The 19,925-nt window shown below is 32.5% G+C and overlaps 1 protein-coding gene across 10 annotated transcripts in view; it reads right to left on the bottom strand.

The window, feature by feature from the left end:
• LOC130892046 (teneurin-m) overlaps window positions 1-19,925 on the bottom strand; it is a 770,493-nt gene that overhangs the window by 387,447 nt on the left and 363,121 nt on the right. For all 10 annotated transcript variants that reach the window (XM_057797233.1, XM_057797243.1, XM_057797244.1 and 7 more), the window contains exon 3: window positions 18,928-19,143. In XM_057797233.1, the coding sequence (XP_057653216.1) occupies window positions 18,928-19,143 (216 nt within the window). The remainder of the gene's footprint in view (window positions 1-18,927; window positions 19,144-19,925) is intronic.

Below are 19,925 nucleotides of genomic sequence, written 5' to 3'. Positions count from 1 at the left end.
GAATACCTTCCAAGACTGCTATCATGGAAATCGTTACCCACGTATGACTTTTTGATAACAGCTATAAGTCATAAATAGAATAAACGAGGCTACAATTTATTCTTTTTACTTAATATTACAATAATACTTTGCGTTTTTTACTTAACCAGAGTGAAGGTAATCCACAACCAAAATTACCAAAATAACTGATGTTAAAACCTTATTGCCCGATTTCTGTACCCTAACTTACTAGGTTCACACTACTTCTTAGTCTTTTTTTCTTTTTTAGTGAATGCTACAGGCATTTTGCAACGGATTTTGACAGTATTACTGTCCAGTATCTTAGAATTTTCCTGATTTTACATGTTTCGTATATTATCTATGTGAAGGAAAGTGAATCTTTATACGCATCTGTACGTAGAAGCTGATGACATATAATCATTAGTAATACTAACATTAATCTATTCGGAGATTTTTCTGTTCTATCATTCTTTACCAACTGCTCACGACATAGTAAGATTCAAAAAAGTGTATAAGAAGAACCTAAAATGAATCTCAAACGCAAGAAGTACTTTATTTGCATATTAACTGATTGAATATGAAACAAATAACAATGTTTCGTGAGACTAAAACATGATTGAATCACATTCCACTACTGCCAACATATTATATAATAATTACAATAACTTAGTCAAAAAGTATAACACAGTCATTCAATTATATGTCCAATTCTAATTTTTCATGCAACTGCACATTTTATGATACTCGTAAGAGCTACATATTCTTTCGGTTCATGCCTTCACCTAAGAGATGAAATGGTCATTCGGCCGTTCTTAGCAAATACCAATGCAGTTAATGAAAAATCTAAGGTTGTGATCTCCTTCGAATCTCCGGAGCAATTTTAAAGTAACGGTCAATGGATGCGGAAAGAGTGTGAAGAAGGATTGACCCGAGGACAAGCAATCTTATCCGTAAGGATTCGGTTCTCTCGCACACTCCAGCGCCTTCTCAATTTCAACTGAAACTAAATTTCGAGCCAATATAGGCTAGGGTCTTCGACAGATCAAAATTAATATAACTGTTTCAAAAATGTTGAGAAAACAGGATTATAATTGTAAATTATTTGTGGTTTCATGTGTACAACGATTTTTTCCTGATTTTTTTCTAAGAAATCAACCAATTTGAGTATTTTAGAATATTAGAATATGATCATGAAGATTACTAAACAATAAGACAACTGAAGTAGAAATTAAATATCCTACTCTTCAGTATACCTTACTGTCTAACAATTTTAGCAACTCTACGCTAAACAATATTAGCACGATATTGTGCTTTTTAGTTACACCGTCATTAAAAATACCTTACTAACTCAAATGGCTCGAACTTATTGAGCGTTCTAACTAAATTGGCCCCATGTTATAATATCCATTGCTTGCGGCTACTGAGGAATTTGGATACTTTGTATTTCGAGGTCCCTATGGAGATCACTGTCAAGGAACATAATGCTATATTTTGGAAAAGTTGCATCACTTTTACTGACACATCATCGAAGCTGTTCGCCATGGAATCAGAAGGGTTTCTGTTTGTAGAAAAGAAGTTTATTGTATACGGACAATTTCGAGTCTAGAATCTGTTCATATTTGATACCAAATCCTTCTATTTTTTTTAACGTGGACTCTCCATCTAAGTCTAGCTTCAATTGTCATCCCCATCATTGTTGGAATAACGAATTTGATTATTATTTATTGTCATTAGCATATAATGTTTTCGCTTTTTGTAAAATTAATATGAGCAGATTTGCTGCTTAGTTCAGATGTTTTGCTAGGTGAACCACAATATAAAAAAGGATATTTGATGTTTTAGGAAAAGCCACAAGTCGTAAATATTAAAATACCGTATTGTTTCTAAACGCGACAATAAATCTAAAAATTTTGCGTGAATTTTTGTATCTATACAAGTTTACAAAGATTAGGAGAATATCATACTACATTTTTCAAAAGTTCAATTTTTAACTTTTAATATCTTTATCTCATTAATATCTTTAATTTAATTCATCGTTAAGCTCCCACGAAAATTGAAAATCTCGGTGTCGATTCTAAAACGTTCTCTATCTACAACGCCTGCTAAAGGTGAAACATAAAGTGAATTTCAGTAAATTTGTGGTAATACTACTCATTATATTCGCTGGTAATTTTTCCTATTATTATTTATAATTCCACTGAAAATTATTTCAAGCCAATTTTGTATACTCATTTCCATGTTAATTCGTATCTTCTATTTATTTGGGAAACATAACAGATTTCGGTATCGTTATTGCCTCAAAAATGAATTCATATTATTTGCTAGAGCATAAGCTCTTTCTTATTCAGATTTGATCTACCTCCTCATTCTCTTTTTAATAATTTTCATTTGTATTACTGTTTCTTCCATATTTTATTTCCACAGTTCTACAGCTGTCAGGTTGGAGTTAAGCTGCAATCGAGGACTCAACCGGTACACCATTAGCACTCAACTAGAACAAGGAAGTCCACAACAAATTAATTTCTTCAAAACTTTGAACGTTATAATAAAACAGAAGTGACTACTGGGCCACATTAAGTGAACAACGAAGTATTGAAAACCATTGTAACAGGCCGAATGGCATTTTGGAATGGAATTTTTTCTGCACAACTTCACCCTTATTATCAATCCAATTCATTAACTCGAAGAAAAAAAAACATATTAGTAACAAAGACAAAAATTAATTAGTACATACATAGTTATCTAATAATTTTGACGATTGACTCTTGAATTTATCACACAGAATAATACTTTTTTTAAAAACTTTTTGTAAAGTTTTATTTAGTTTCACAGCCATTGAAATAAATCTCGTTTATTTGATAGCACCAGCACAACAGCTGGCTGAAGCAAAAAGTGGATAAAAAGATGAAAGTATATGAGGGATAGAAAGCTTTGCATGAGACACTTTTCGTTCTTTTACTTTGATTGTGGGAGCCATTCACGATGATTATCTCTTTGAACGAATTGGAATTTGCAGAGTATGCAGTAGACTATCCTCTACTTTTTTTAAATCGAATCAAAAAAGGGTCTTTCAATCAGAACGGGGATGGATATGGTCGATAGGACCCTAGTAAAATAAGGTTACATCTCAAGGAACATCTGTAACTAACAATAAAATTTGTGTGTTAACCGGAACAATAAATTTATGAATTGAAAAAATTATTGCTTGGAAGTGAAATTTCATGACTACGATTTTATTTATTATTCTTTATACAAATAGATAAAGTGTAATAGCTCAAATATTTGCAATGAAAAACTTTCTAGTCTCAATGATCATGAAATTACTGAAATTATTGAATAGTTCTCTTTTCAGATATTTCGTCTTGATTTACTACATACTAATCGACAATAATCTCTAAAAACTATAAACTGAAAATTGTTAAGTCAATAATAAGAGAGTCGTGAGTGAAAAATGAAGTTCTTTTACTACCCTGCGTGAAGTACTTACTTTGGACACGATCCAAAATGCTACTTATGCATAGAAAAGGAAGAAATTGTAGACCACGTCATCGCTGAGTGCCAAAATCTCAAATGGGGGGGTCTAATTACATGAGCAAGCCTTACAATTTGCACAGTGGCGATGAGAAATTTGAGCCAAGGTATCTGATTATATTTCGAAGGATATCTACATTTGGTTGTTTTAAGTGGGGCACGTAAGATCTATTTGCGATTCATGGTATGAGAAACCAGGGTCCACTATAGTGATCTGTTAATGTGTCGAATCACTTACAGATCTCACGATTTATGATTATCATAATTGGCTATACGAACATACTGACAAGCCAGAACGTATCCAAACTACTTGTCCTAGGATGAGGATTTGAGACATAATATATGAAATGGATGCTATTTTTATTCATTGATTCACCGTATTTCTTTATTACACCTCGTAGATCGGATCGTCGAATAACTCCAAATTTCTCTAATCTAAGCTTTTTGTCAGTTCTTCGATACTGTACACTCGAAAGTGAAAAATTGTATGGTAATTACATTGTACTAGTTAATTAAGACGTCAATAACCTTTCCAGCGATATTGGAGGAAAATATACAAAAATCTTTCGAAAACAAAAAAAATAGAAATGAAATACAGGAAATCCTGTTATTTCAACAGCTTAATCTAAATGCAATTACGTTTTTCTGACGCTTTATATAGAAATAAGAAAAGCTCCGGTAAAAACCTCTCGGAAACTTTAATTCGAAAAAAGAATAAATAGCTTATGAGTTGAGAGAAAGAAGTGAAACTCTCGACTACGTCGTTACAGCCTTAATAGGAATCTCTCTTTGAATCATCTGGGAGAGAATCGTTTCATTACTATAATGAGTTTCACTCTCTTCTGCATTGTATTTACTTTGTTATAGCCATTAATAAGACCGAGATAGTAATTTGGGAAACTTGATGGAAAACTTATCATTTATGATGCACTTTATTATGTATACAACAGGGCCATTAACTATTCTTTGGAAAATTATCTTTACCCCAATTCCGTTTAGTTGTAAACACAAATCAATCAATATTACCTAAGATAAACTTCGAAATTTATATTATTCTTTTCCAGAGTTTAAATCTACTCTTTTGGAACTAGGTATATTTAAGATTATTCCAAGAGTATCTGATTAAGGTTGTTCTGTATTACTTCTTGTCATCCTTTATTTGAACGAGATTGTTTGACCCGTTATACTGTTACGAACGTGTCTCCGCCCTAAAGGCGGCCCTGCCTAAATGTATTGAAGTTCTAAAATTCGGCAAAGGCGCACGCGGCTCCTTTGAAGTACTTTAAATGAACCGCGGAATCAGTTTGACGTTTGTTTTTTAGCAAGCGGTTTATTTACATTGCTTTTTTTAAATAATACGAAGGAGGTCTATTTGTTTTGTTTCTTTATGTTTGGAGGATTCTATTTGTGGTATATAAATAAGTTTATGTAACGCAGCTGAAAACAGGGATGAGCTCGCCATTGGGATTGCCAAAGTCAGGGGTACCTAACAAGGTTCAATAAGAATAAGAAGAAGAATCCTGGAATTTAGCGACTTTTTGTTTAACATAGTTGAAATGTTGAAATGAACACTAGAGCTAACTTTATAGGTAGTGAGTAGAATATGAAATACATGTTAATAATGTGAATGAGATGATTATAAGAACCAGAGGAAGATTTTTCTTTTCTCAATCAACATTTCTTCAGTTTGATTATAATTGTGAATTATTATTATTTTATTATGTTTCATAAATCCATTTTGAAAATGAGGATATACTTTTGGTTGATTGTATATGTTCCGAGTGAATTAATTACGAAAATAATTTTTCCTAATTTGAATATAACTCTCATGAATCAACAAATGATTGTGGGAAAAGTTTTCGATGTGCGATGCGTATCATTAAACAGAATTCAATAGATGCACCTGAAAAATGTGTGTTTTATAATGAACCAGAAACTCATTTTGTTCTTCTAAACGAATTCCTTCTGAATAAATGCTTGATGGAATTTATCGTCACTCCCTTCCAAATAACCGACATTATTAAGGAAATACACGAGGAAAAGGGAAAGTACTATCAGTAATGATGTTGCATTTCTTGTTATATAAAACTGACTCATCGAATATTTTGAAAAAAGCTTTATATCCGTCATCAATTGTTCTGCTTTGACATAAAATTACAAGTGCAGTCAGAGGGTTCGTGGTAAATAATTCTATTTACCAGAATAATCAATCAAATATCGGGTAGATTATTCAACAATTATATTATATCCACCATCCTACTATTATTTTTCCCTTTATATTTAGTGGTAATTACAAATGCCCATTGGGAATCGAGAGAAATTGTCTAGTAACTATATTAATAAAGAAATTTCTACAGAAGAGGAAAGTCAGCAATCAAATAATTTCAAAGATAAATAACGTGTTATGAGACAAACATAATCCTTGTTCTTTAATATTAATTGGGTCAGTCGAGATGCAGCAGAGGTTAACTAAAGAGCTTCGGTCTCTGAAGACGGTAACTTGGTTAATGAAACGCGTGTCGGACAGTGCAGTCGGGAGTGTTGGTGTCGCGGCAGTTAACATAACATTTTCACAAATCTTCATATGTCAAAAATCAGCTATAAATGGAAAAAAGGATATTTATTTTTCTCTTCTGTAGTGAATGCATTCAAATAAATTTCGTGAGAGCACTGGAGTGTTAAATAAACGAATGTACCCAAAGATCGGGAGGGCAAGAAGAGTGCAAATAATTCGACCTGTAATAGGGCGTGTTTATCCCGAGAGGTCGTAAATATGGTCGAGAATTCAGCAGACTCGTAAAATCGAACACTCCTTAAAATTAACTGCTAATAAATTACACAAACTTCCAGTCTTCGATTAACGCGCAGTCTTTCGATCTGTATCCACCATGATTTATGATCAAAGATAGTCTGATCTGAATTGCGAGATTCGTGTCATTCCTTTTAGTTTGGCATCATAAGTTGGATGAACTGTGAATAATTCTGAATATCTTTTCTATTGGAAACGAATTTAAATTTTTCTCAAAGCAATGGTTATTTCCCATTCAATATATTTTAGTATATCTACCTCTGTTTACGATTTCCATTTTGCAAATACTGGAAAGATAGAATATAATGTGACCTAGAAAATAGTACATTTCAAAATTTTCAATATTTGAATAATTTTGAAGATATTGTAGTATTTTCTCTTCAACTTATTACAAATAAATGAAGCTTCAAATAGTATTCGAGTAATTTTTTCTTTTAAAATTTGAATAACAGAAATTTTTATGTGGTTTTCTACGAGATAATCGAGAAGAATCATTAATCAGTATCATAATTCTGATTATTTAATCACTGAAATGTCACTTTTAATACTAATTTACTTCTAAAGTTTATATCACGTAGTAATGATTTGTCGTACAATTGGAAGGTTATGCTCCGAGGATCATTAAATGTCACCGAAAAAGAAAATTTATTTTTCAATTTCGCTTAGAACCTAGCGACCTTCCGGCAAAAAGGAAAAAAAGTATTTTGAGAACACAGAACCGGACGAATATATATTTAAATATAAAAAGAGTCACACGTACTTAGTATGCTGATGCAATATATATTTGGAATGGGTAGGGCAAAAATTGTCGGCCGATGTTCTTCAAATACAATTGTTTGATACATCGAGAACTTTCTTCTAGATTTCAGCTTTCATTAAGTAGAGAAAATGATCGACCTATTCACCGCCGCCAGATTGATGACAAAACGGCTCTGATGAAAGAAATATAGAAACCTTTAAACAAACTATTTTGGTACACCAAGGGATTGAGCAATGCCAAATTGAGCTGTAGTTGCTTGGCCTGTGGGCTTTTCATGATAATAAGGCCTGAAGACCACATTATACACTAGATTTGAACGGGTGTAATATTTTTTCGTGCTATGTATGCGGATTTTGGGTGTTCATTCACGTATATACGAGATCTACTTGTCCTTCTTTCTTCCTCGTGGCTGGGGATTCAGTATGGCTTGAGTAAAGGGAACATGCGCTTGGCGAACAACGGCTAACAGCTAATGTTATGTATGCTGATTGATGCCCAATTACGTGGCAAGTAATCTAGTTGATACTTCTGGGTTCTATAAGATATCTTTGGCCACAGCAGAAAAGTTACTTTGTGGTAACTCAGATATGAAAGCATCTCATGTCATACTATACTTTTCTAAGTGAGCAGCTGAACACCAAAGTGTTGGTATTGACGACTAGAAAATCTACACCAACATCAGCGGAAAATTATTTAGGAAGAAAATAGAAACAACATACTATTACGTTTTCTTGAGGAGAAAATCCATTTATCTGTTATTCTGTAACTATTTTTATCACAAACCTCAATGCAGATTTGACATTTATCTTTATTCGGGAATGTTAGTTGATGATTATCATACCACTTGTTACATATAAAGAAATAATATAAAGGAACTCGAAATAATATATTTTAGTAGCTGATTGTTAGGAATGCTTAGAAATTAAAATATCTTATGTGACATAAATGCTGATGCAGTCTAAATATCCTCTTCCGTATTTTTTTTTTGTCTTAACAATACTGGTCCTTCTGTTATTTTCTTGCATATCAACCATGATAAAATATTTCTAAGAGATACATGAACAAAATAATCTACTATACTATACTACTATAATTGAATGCCTAGTGTAAGAGAAATTTTTAAATCAGTAGGGCCCATTTATATTTTGAAAGTAAGGTATTAGATCAAGAGAATTTCACACAAAGATTTTTTATCAATTTGTAATTTTTGATTTGTGTACAACGATAAGCTGTTCAGTTGCAACCAATATCAGATGTGAATGATATCGCTACGTTGAAAGAGTTTTGTAGATTCCTCCATAAATGTATTCCAGGGGTACAAAAAACATGAATTCAAAGCAGTTTTTGGACAATAAATAAAGCTCACTATGTATAACTGAAAGTAACCGGTATCAGATGACAAGGTTACGTACACGTAATGAAGGACAAACACAGGATAATATATCGTGTTCAGTTTTATTCAAGTTCAAGGAATCGTAATTTTATTGTTAGCTCATCTCTGAAATTTAACGTGAAAACTATCTTATGAATTACTAAACATTCGAATACCAAATATTTCACTCATACTCATACAATTTTTAAAAAAGCCTCAAACAAATTAATAATTCCTGAAGATAATGTATATTTCGTATAGAAGTAATTAATATTAAGAAAACATATCATGATAACAAAGAAAATACAAAGGAAATATTAATAAAATACTAATAAGCTAATATCTAATCGGGATATTTTTCTATCCTTATTACGACAGGAATGATTAAGCCAATCTGGTCCTGAACATTCTACAAGCGAATGGAGAAAAGAGTATTTTAAGAAAGCTATAAGTCGTCCTTCCAGCTACAAAGAAAATTACCCATTCACATTTCAACGGGAATGTATCCACTATTTTTTATTCCGAAATGTCCTGCTACGCGATTTTCCTTAATATTATGAAGCCGTAGATGTGCATAAGAAAAGGCCGAGCACTTCCATTGTTGCCACCTGTTTTCTCTATTTAGGTTACGCTTTCGTAAACCTGAAAGAACTAAATAGAGTATAAACCCATCAAATAGTATTTATGACTCTATTTACCAGAAGGGTCGACTGTTGTTGCTCAATATTAATTTGTAAAACATCAGTTAGTCGAACGTATAATTGAACATATTCAATGGATGTTTCTGATAATTGGATATAATACGAGGTGTAATGAAAAAATACAAAAAATTTTTATAGAAGCCAACACTTACGCTGAATCTTTTTCAACTATTATGTTTTACAAGAACCAATGAATTCGAAACCGTTTTATCTTGTCAGTCTGCTACAATAATTACTTCAGATCGTGCGCAGTGCGCAACATACTAATTTTTCTTTCATACCAAACAAGCTCCTAGATTAGTAAAATATATCGATGGCTATAGGTCTGAAACTAAAATTCATATTATGAAAAGGATGCCATTTATGTATCAAGAAATGATCCATATGAGTTTTCGATTCGACATGATTTGCTTATCTATCTTTGGAACGAAGTGGACTTCCATTCCATTGATTGCCGAATAGTTCCTGGGGTGTCGTAAAAAGGCCAAGTTTTATCCCCCGCGACTATCCGTGAAAGAAAATCATCACGTCTTCATTGCGTGCCATAAAACGTGAGCAATATTTCCGACATAGTACATTTGATCACGACCTTCATTCAACTGTCTGACTCATTTTCTATACATTAAATCAGTTATAGAATTTTTTCCTTGAATTTCGTTGATTTACTTTATCTTTATTTGTGTTTAGAAAATAATCTGATTTCACAAGAGGCTGCGTTTTCAATTGAGGCTGGCATTATAAAGGAGCTCTACAAAGAACCCTTAGGTAGCAGCGATCTGATCTGCTTAAGTAAGAGTAACGTTCGCACATGTTCGGACTCGTCTGCTGCTCGCCTCACTTCACTCAGACTCGTCCAACAAAGTAGTATTTCAGCCGCGGCGTACACAACATTTTTTAGACGACGCATAAGAATGCAACAAGAATTTTATATTTGTTGAGTTTTGGATATTTGTTGATGTGAACATATTGTTTTATTGCGAGAGTACTTTTAATCATAGAGTATGAAGAACATAAAGTAGAACTTTTCCAGATTTTAGATTTTTGTGAAAAATAAGCGAGCACTACGTTTTCCGTTGGGTTTTTCGCCTTTTTCTAGTGACACCACTTCATAAAGAGCTCGTACTGTTTTTCGTACCTTACACGAGATTTATCCGGCAACGAATTAAGAAAGGCCGCATTACTTTCTTCAGTGAGATCAGGTGGCGTGGATTCGAGTAACTTTTCATCGCTGATGTTTTAAGGTTACGTAAAATCATCAAAGTGAAACTGTCAACTGTCATTATTGAAGTGGCTAGAGTCACATTTAAGGAAGTTAAAGTTGTCTACTCCAGAGCGTACCGAAAGTGTTTTGCGGCACGGAACTGTCACTTTCACTACATGGAACACTCAAAACGCAACTTTCAGAGGACGTCGTCTAAAAATATTGTTTGTCAACGGAATCAATACGTATTATATGATAAAAATTAGCAGTAGATTTCTAAGAAATAAGAAGTAGAGAACAAAAAACACTGATTCTCTTATTTCATAAAAATCAAATATATAACGTTTTTTCCCAATTTATGTTTATTAAATAAATACATTTTTCTATTATTTCCTATTTTATTTCAACATGAAACTTCGCCATATATATAAAATTCTTGATCGATTAGACAACTCTACGTTTAAGTAATGACGACACCATTCAGAAGAGTAATGTCGAGAATGTGATGAGTTGACCAAAGTAATGGTTACCCGGTAGCTATTATCAGCTTTCATCTTTCAGCCACGTAAAAACTGTTATGGTTGAAGGGAAAATTGCCTAGGTGGTAACTTTTTATGATAACGAGTAAACATTGTCCCAGCATTTATTTTTGTCATGAAAGCAAGATTGCCGGAAAAGTGGATGAGATGAGGTAGGTATATAAGTTTATAAAAAGATATGTGTGCAAAAACAGTATATTTTTAAAACGGATAGCGTTTTCGTTCAACTTAATTTTATTAGGATCCCTAGTTTGAAGTGAAAAGAGTTGTTATGGGAGAAAAGGTGATGTTGAACATAGCATATCGTTTATGTCTCCATTTTGTTACTAAGTTAAACTTATCACGCAACAAGATAATCTTCTTTCACAATGTATTCATTAATTTCAATAATTATTGAATCTCTTGTATAATTTTCAATCATTTAATACACCATAGTTCTATAACAACGCTGAAGCCGCAATGAAACCTCATAAAAATTGAGTCAAATTTCAATAGTGTATTTTCAATTATTTGTAGTGTCTGCTGTGTTTATAATTGAAATATTGATTCAAATGCTTCGAAATTTGCTGACATCTAAGGCTCCTTTCACACCAAACGAATCCGAATCAATCTCGATCACTCCGAATCAAATTGAATCTGATTCGTCATCTCCATTCTTTCACACCAGCTGAATCAACCTGAATCTATAAAAATAATTTGATCTTCTTTTTGTTTTCCTTCTTTTAGTTGCTTTTGAGCTATCATCATGGACGCAGTTGTTTTAAATGCAATAGTGTTTCGTAGGAGGCAACGACGGAAACAGAAAACAAGAAAAGTGTGAGATATCTGTTGCTGTGATTTTTATCACTGGCGTCATAAATCGCACTATTTTCTTTAACTTTTAAAATTAATAACTCCACATCCATCACGTATGGTTGTTGATTCAAGACTGACCGGACGAGGAATCTGACAGGTTGAATCAAGTGCGACCTCGAATCAAACCCGATTAAACCAGATTCGTCTGGTCTGAAGGCGGGAAAAGAGTGCCCTCACATTTAAACGGAGCGCTCGAAGCCGAATCTTGGTCAATCAGATTCAACTTGATTCGGAGTGATTCTGATTGATTCGGATTCGTTTGGTGTGAAAGGGCCCTAACGATCACTCAATATTTTCTCTCTAAATTGAACCAAAATTTATGAACGTAAATATGCATTCTCGACAAAATTTGCAGTGTGTTCTATTGTGTGACAGAGTAGATAATGATCTAAAGAAATTTTCGGCAGCAAATGTTGGGAGTGATATGCTCATAGCTACGTTATATTTCTTCTCTTTCTCACAACAAGAAATTTTATCAAATTATATAGATAAGATATTTACTTATGACGCTAAATATTCTGTGTATGAATTTCTAGTGAATTATTCATTTTGTTCAGTAAAGTGAGGAATATTAGAAATTATCGATTTGGTGCGATCTAGGAATATAAATTTATGCTTTTCTCAATTTTCTAAAATATTTCTGTTTAATATATTATGAAAAAGTTGTCCTTTTGATTTTTTGATATATTAGCTATACATAAATCTATCATTCTCTCAAATTGCATAAATACAACACTACCTATCGCGAAAATAGAACGGTAAACCAAAAAAAAATTACTATTATTATTACAATTATTATTACAATTCATATTCAAAATAGGCAGTCTATGAATGTATATAAAAAAGGTTATAATATAATGATTATCTTACATTCGAACGCTCCCTCTCAATATACTCCCCTCCTATCGTCACACACCTTTCAATACGTTTTTATTCATCGATCGAAGCAGATATTTTTCTAACCTTTCAAGGAAATTTGAGCAGAGCCGTTAACGTAAGAGCTTTTGGTCAGGAGTCAGATTTTTGGCATTAACTTCGCACAGACTTGTGTCGTGTGTAAAACCTCGTGTAAAATTTTTCTGTTTTTTTATCGGCGTTTGAAGCGTTGAAACAGTCATAGGACGACCTGAGCGCTGGTCATCTTCAGTGCAAAAAATTGTCCCCATAAGCCTCTTACAACAATGTATAGTACTAATTCGGAGTTGTTTTCAATTTAACGAGAAATTTGAGATTGATACGTTGTTCCTGTTTTTCGTCACACATGGTTTTCGGCACGAGAAAAAAACTCGTTCGTTTCAAACCGCTATTGCACAAATACTACTATAATAGTGACGAAAACGTGTTTTGGGACGTGCATCTCGTTTTTTACCCCACCCGTCTAAGGTGCCCTTTAGGTGCGTAGGTCTCGTTATTTAATAGTCAGAACTCGTAGATTTAATTAAAATATAAAAACTGTCACTGATTGAAATAAAAAAAAAATGTCAGTGTTAAAAGGAACATACTTATTTCACACGATAATGCTCAAGTTCGTCATACGGTTTTCATTCCTATTTACTCAAATGATAATTTGGTGGGTAGGTTATAAAAGAACATACATGGATAGCGGATATCATAAATTAATTTTTTCATGTGCGGCTATATAGAAAATCGTGTCTAACAAAAGCCAACAAATTAAATCAAGGAATCTGATAAGTAATGAAGTACAAATACTTAGAATTTTAACAAATTCATTTGAAGGTCGAATATTTGTTTTTAATGGGAAAATTTCCGTAAAATGTGAGGAAACATATTAATCAATTGAAAAAATAAAATATTGGCGGAATGATTCAACAAAAATAATCAGTTTTATTCATCATATAGATGATCTTCAATAATTCCTGTCCAAATACTCGGTAATTTTCATAAACTCACAACCAAATAAATGATTCATTCACTAGTCATTCAAATAAAGAGTATTAATTATGAAGTTTTCGAGATAAATTTCGTCATATATTATGTCATATAATTGATTGATAATTGAAAAACGAAATATTATTAAATATAAAGGAAATATATAGGGTATCTCATTTTGAAAAGGTATTCTTGCTTTTGAATGGATGGAGAGATAAGTAGATATCACTATATTTTGCAGATAAACAGCACGTTGTTATATAGAATTTAAGTTAAGAATTTCCAGTTTCACATCATTTATCGACCGTATATGTTTCTGAGAAAATCACTCAGAAGGGATATTTAGCATTGAAACTTCTCAAAACTATACTCCAAAATGTCAATTCCATATTCTAGACACCTGTTCTATTTTCCAAGTTATTTTACTTGTAAACCAACTATTAATTTTTTTTATGTTCTAGATAAAAAGAACAAATGTACTAATATTTCTTCCAATACGAAAAACCTACTCACGAATCTGAGTCGTCATAATCGCTGATTCAATAGAACAGTTTCTCTCAGCATTTGAATACAATTTGAAGTCGACATGAATTCAATAAACACCAATCTAAGAACAGATACATCTCTATTCGTTGAATCTTCGGGGGGCGCAATGATTTCGTAATAAGGAACTGCAAGCTCCTATAGCCTGTATTTTCTCCATAAAATATCACATCCATTGTCGAACACGACTATTGAAAATTATCAAACAATGAGAATCTATTGAACGTGTTATTGAAATGCAAGTCGATCCAGAATGTTTATATCTGAATTCATTCTATTTCTTCACATTTTGTGATTTAACCACGAGTTCAACATTTTCCTAAGTATATTTCGAACTATATGAAATTTATACAAGAACTTAGGTATTAAGTCATTCAAAATATTTAATTATAATTTTATGAACCATCCACAAGTGTGCATAAAACCTTCAAGAATGGTCTTGAAAGTGAGGAACTCGCCAATGTCATCGGTTGTCGGTTGAAGGATCGAAAATTAGACGAACTAAATATCAACCGCCAAACCATTAAGCAAATTCTCAGTCAATATTATATGATAATGAAGTTCAGTGTGAAATGGTTTCAGATAGATGTTCATAAGAGCAAACACAACACCAAATATCAATGGCAGAAAGTATTTTCAGTACGATTCCGAACTGAAGTTCCACAATCACCCATTACTACTAAATGATCGGAAAACAAAGAAACTGAAATGACGACGACAAACATGGAAACGATACTCATCTGCATTTTCCGTCGCGAGTTGGTCCATAACGAAATGGTTCCGCCTAAACAGGCTAGGGATCAAATATCCTATCGCGAAGGATTTAAAAAGACCAACAGAGTTCACCAAATATCGCGAATAATCACGACAATAGAACCTGCTACTACGCATTATTGAGAGTTACGCAATTTGTATCAGAATCAAACTATTGTGGCTAGAGTGCTGTCAGAAGTTGTCATAATACTTCCAGAATTGCTACAATGCCTGGCATAATTGCCGTGTATAAATTTGGAAGAAATTACGTTGGAAGAGATCATGTTCAAATATTTCAATATATGTCAAATATTTTAAATATGTTGTAGCAAAATAAGAATACAACTAATGAAGAAAAATGTATGAAATAATATAATATTTGAAAAACTTTTATAGAGAATTATATATGAATTTAGAATTCAAAAAAGAAGTCATTTCGTTTTGGGAAAAACAAATAGTATTCACAGAAATATTTGACTCTAATGGAAGACATTTACTCGTGATTCGATAAAAGAAAATGAGTTAATTTATCAAGTAAGAGAAAAAAAATCGCACTAACTATAATTCAGGGTTGCATTAAATCAACGGGAAACTCCGGAACTTCATCGTCCGAGTCATAAATTTGGTAAGCGTAGTAAAAAAGAGTCCGTCGCAGTCGGTTAACAGTTAAATCTTTTTTCTTGACATGATAGCAGTTAGGGTCATTTCAGGATAAGAGTTTTGGGTACGTATTTGTTTAGTTTCTGTTATCGAAATGATGAGACTCTAAACGTAACAAATAAAAGTTATATCTACTAATAAATTTATCAACAACGATTTCACAAAATTATCGGCAATATTCAAATGCAAAATAATTTATGGGAGAAGTGAAAACAAACCGCCTTCTTTCTTGATTATCAACCATTATAAAAAAGTATCTGGCGGTTTGGGTAGAAGCGTAAGCTACTCCGAAAACTAAAATAAATCAGAATAGTGTTTAAGGGAGTGCGACCACTCCTCTCTTCAGCTCCTTTAATGATAGTAATTCTATTCAAAACATCTTAATCTAGTGGTCGTAATCTTTAATTCTAAAATTTTTACGAAAATGTACTTACTTCAGATTTTATTATATTCCATTTAGAAATTGAATAAAATTGTATTGCAGTAAACTGCAGATTTGAAAGTTTCTGAAAATAATATAAATTATACTTTCTTGAAATTTTTCAAATTTGGATGTTTTTGAACAAAAACTGAACGTTTTTTCTGGTATTTGCTTCCACTATTTCTATTGTCTATACTTGGCTATATTTTTAACTTTATTCTTTATCATTTTACTCATTGTATCCACTTTTTCATAGTTCTTCTTATTTGTGTATCTGCCTTCTATTTACTGCGTGTTAATAAATAACTTATCTTGCTGTTTATTACCAATGTGTGTCTTATACTTAGTCATATCCGTTAGTAGGTAATTCCTTTTTTCGATGCTTTTTATGCCATTTTTATGGAATAATACTATACATTTCGGTATTCTCTTAACAATTTTTGAACGGTATGTTGTTCTTTTTATGCCTTTCCAACAACTCTTTACTGTACTGCCCATAAAGCACAATTTCCTCCTAATTTAACGACATTTTCTTTTTTGAGGTTTTTTAAAATCACTATATTTTCTTGTTAGTGCTCGAGTTTTTATTCGATCAGTTAGCCTTCTTTTCCATATACGTTCTGTTTTCTATGATTTTCTAGTTTTTAAAGTTTATACAAAATCCCATTCTCCCTGTACTAAAAATTTTTGCATACAGTGCGCGTTTGATTCTTGTTGTGATTTTCATTTTCTATATAAGTTTCCTGTACTTATACTAATTTACGGTACTGAGTATTATCCTCATGGTGGCCATCTGAAAATCGAAAGAGGTACACCTTTGATTAGATTTTTATTCTTTAGTTATTAATTAACAATTTTTTGGCTATGATTTGAATCTTTGGTGTGATTGAGTGATTTGATGAGTGGTTAGTTTCCTTATTTTGTGATATTCAATGTACAAAGTTCATCATCAATCAGTTCTACATCAATGAAATTATTTATGTAGATCAAACAAAACCTCTAATCAAGTGTACTTCGTATCAATTGGATTCAAATATAATTTCCATGATTCACCGTTTGTATACTTTATGTGTGTCTTGGGCACTCGCTACTTTTATAGACATTTAGTTTGAAAAGCAACAAAAGAAGGAGTTGAAAATGTTATTGCCTACAGCCATTCGCCATCGATAGTTCTAGAATTCTACTTTTCATAAATTCTATCGACGCACGCAAATAAACATGTTCCACTACTACACCAACATTATCAATTACACTGTCTGACGCGAGTTTCGTTAACCAAGTTAACATCTTCAGAGACTGAAGGTAAACTGTCTTACATTACGTTAGATAGTGTAATTGTGAGTGTTGGTTTAGTGGTAGTGTAAACAGTGTGTCCAATATGAATATCACCAACGGTTCTGAGAATTCCAACTTTATCATGTTTCAAAATTTTCTGCTCACGTTACTCAAATTTGTATTTGATACGAGTGGTCGTCGGTGAAATGTACTATATATTCTAGTACGAATGGTTTGATAAAACAATGATTAAAAAACATATTTTTGAAGCTTCTGACGAATTCTATAGCTTTAAAAACCGATCTTTCGACTATGAACAAAGAAAAACTGCCAAAGAATGATTAGTAATATGATGCATCACAATTCCACGGAAATATAATTAATATTTCAGAAACATTATCACACAAAATAAGTAACATTACTGTCAATAAAGTTATTATTGATTCATTGGTATTCGAAGAATAAATTACATGTCATTTGCCGATTTATAGTTGACCGAACCCAATAGTTATGATTTTATAATTTTGTCAGGTACGTTAAGGTGACTAACTCTCAATTGCCCGGACGTGACCGAACCAAAATAATTTGTTAGAGTCAGTAAACTAATTTTTCTTTCCCGCCGCAACATTTTACGCAATTCTAAACTCTTTTAATAAAAAATAAGAAAATTCCCATTTATTGTTAAAAACTGCTTCCAAAATTCTCATGTTTGATCCAATAACTTTGCAAACGGCATCGAAATCAGAGTAATGTAAAAACAAAACAATAGGTGGAAAAGCAGCCGACAGTGATAGTGCGAAGGAAAAAGTGGCAAAATCGGTTGATTATCGAAACGTGCATCAGATAGTGCAATTGTGACTGTTGGTGTAGTGGTAGTGTGAACAGTGTGTTCAGTATGAATATCACCAACGGTTCTTAAAATCTAGCTTAGATGACCAGGGTACAGAAATGGAATACAATACCAAGCGGTCCAATTAAGTACTACTGACAAAACTAAATATAGGCGATACTAAATTAGCGATGAAGAAGATCCCCGACTTAACTGTACATCTTACAAGATATTTCTTCTTTGTAAATCACTTTGAAAAACACAAATGCATGACTTCCAGAATCTCTAATCTTCACTTTCCTCAAAGTAATAATTTAGTTTGTCCCTGTAGTTTCTGTGTACAGTAGAGCAAACAACATTATTAAAGGCTGTTGTGTTCACTTCAAAGCTGCCACCAACTGAAACTACTACTTTTTCATTTGCTACTGTTTTACTGCAGGATATTTTATGCATCTTAGGCCACAATAAAAAAATAAATGAAATATTACGAAATATAGTTAAAAAAATCACCAGGTCACAAGAAGATTAAATTTGGTATGGTCACCAAAACCCACAATTACGAGATCTTAAAGAAAACGATTAGCTCAGCTGCATTTGTGCATGGTTGTAATCAAAACATATTGCACTGCACGTTAACTTGCGGACGTAAGTTGTAACTTTTCCTATTTAGGTATCTAGTTTATCGAAATTTAAATAAAAACATCATGCAGTTTAAAAATGAGAACTTTTGATATATTTACTATGGTTGAACTGAATTTCAACATATTATATTTGAAGCAGTTACTAACCGTTATGAACGAGAAGAGTTGAATCCCTCGCTAGCGCCAACTCTGAATCAGTCAATGTTGCGTCCGAAGCGTTCTCTGACGTAGGAGTGTCACTCAAACCAGCTGGTTGTTGATAAAGAGGATGTTGGTAGGTATTGTGTGAGGAATTGTATCTACGAGGTGAGTCTTCACCTTCTGAACCACTCAGACTATACGCCGGGTACAAACGCCCTTTTCCTGAAACAATAAAGTATGTTACATTATTTGAAATTCTAATTCTTGGAAAACCCTTACTTTGCATATTAATTTGTTTTCAGTATATGCATAATTCACGCAAGTATGCTCAGAAAATTCTAGCCAAAATAAATATTATTCATTCTTAACAAAAGGATTCCAGATCGAGTGCAGTTTTTTATGTAAGCGTATACGAGCATCGGATTAAATTGCATGTAAATAGATGAAACAACAATTAGCGATATCTGTGATATTTTGAAAAGTAACAAATCAATTAAAAACAAAGCAAAAAAATTAGAATAAAATTTAAATCGTGTTAAAACGTTAATCTTTTAATAAATTTTCATGCTCGGCAAGAGCTATAAGTCGCATGCTGCTAAACATACTGATTATGGCTGATTATATGGGTGGACAAAAAGAATTTTAGTTCTTCCGATTCAATAGCGGAAAAAAGCAGTTGGCCCACTTATCAGCACTCTTTATTTTAAATAATTTGAATCCGTTGTGAAAATTTTCTCCTAAAATAAGAAAGGGATTAATTTCTATATATAATTTGAATACATCTCTGAAAAATAGAAGTTAATTGAGTGTTATCACTGAAATAGCAGCCGGACGCATATTTTGGACTTAATTAATATAATCGTGGAGTTGAAAGTGCTCAAAGACGACGAAAACTCTAGGGGCAAGAACAATAGTATTATATCAAGGAATAGCTTTCCTAGTAAGCCCAACGATGCCTCAATTTATCAGGCGGAAGTAACGGCGTATCACTATTATGTGGAAGA

This window comes from Diorhabda carinulata, chromosome 3 (assembly GCF_026250575.1).
Source record: "Diorhabda carinulata isolate Delta chromosome 3, icDioCari1.1, whole genome shotgun sequence".
NCBI lineage: Eukaryota > Metazoa > Arthropoda > Insecta > Coleoptera > Chrysomelidae > Diorhabda > Diorhabda carinulata.
Note: the sequence above shows the minus strand (reverse complement) of the source record. Positions and strands in the feature narration are given on the sequence as shown.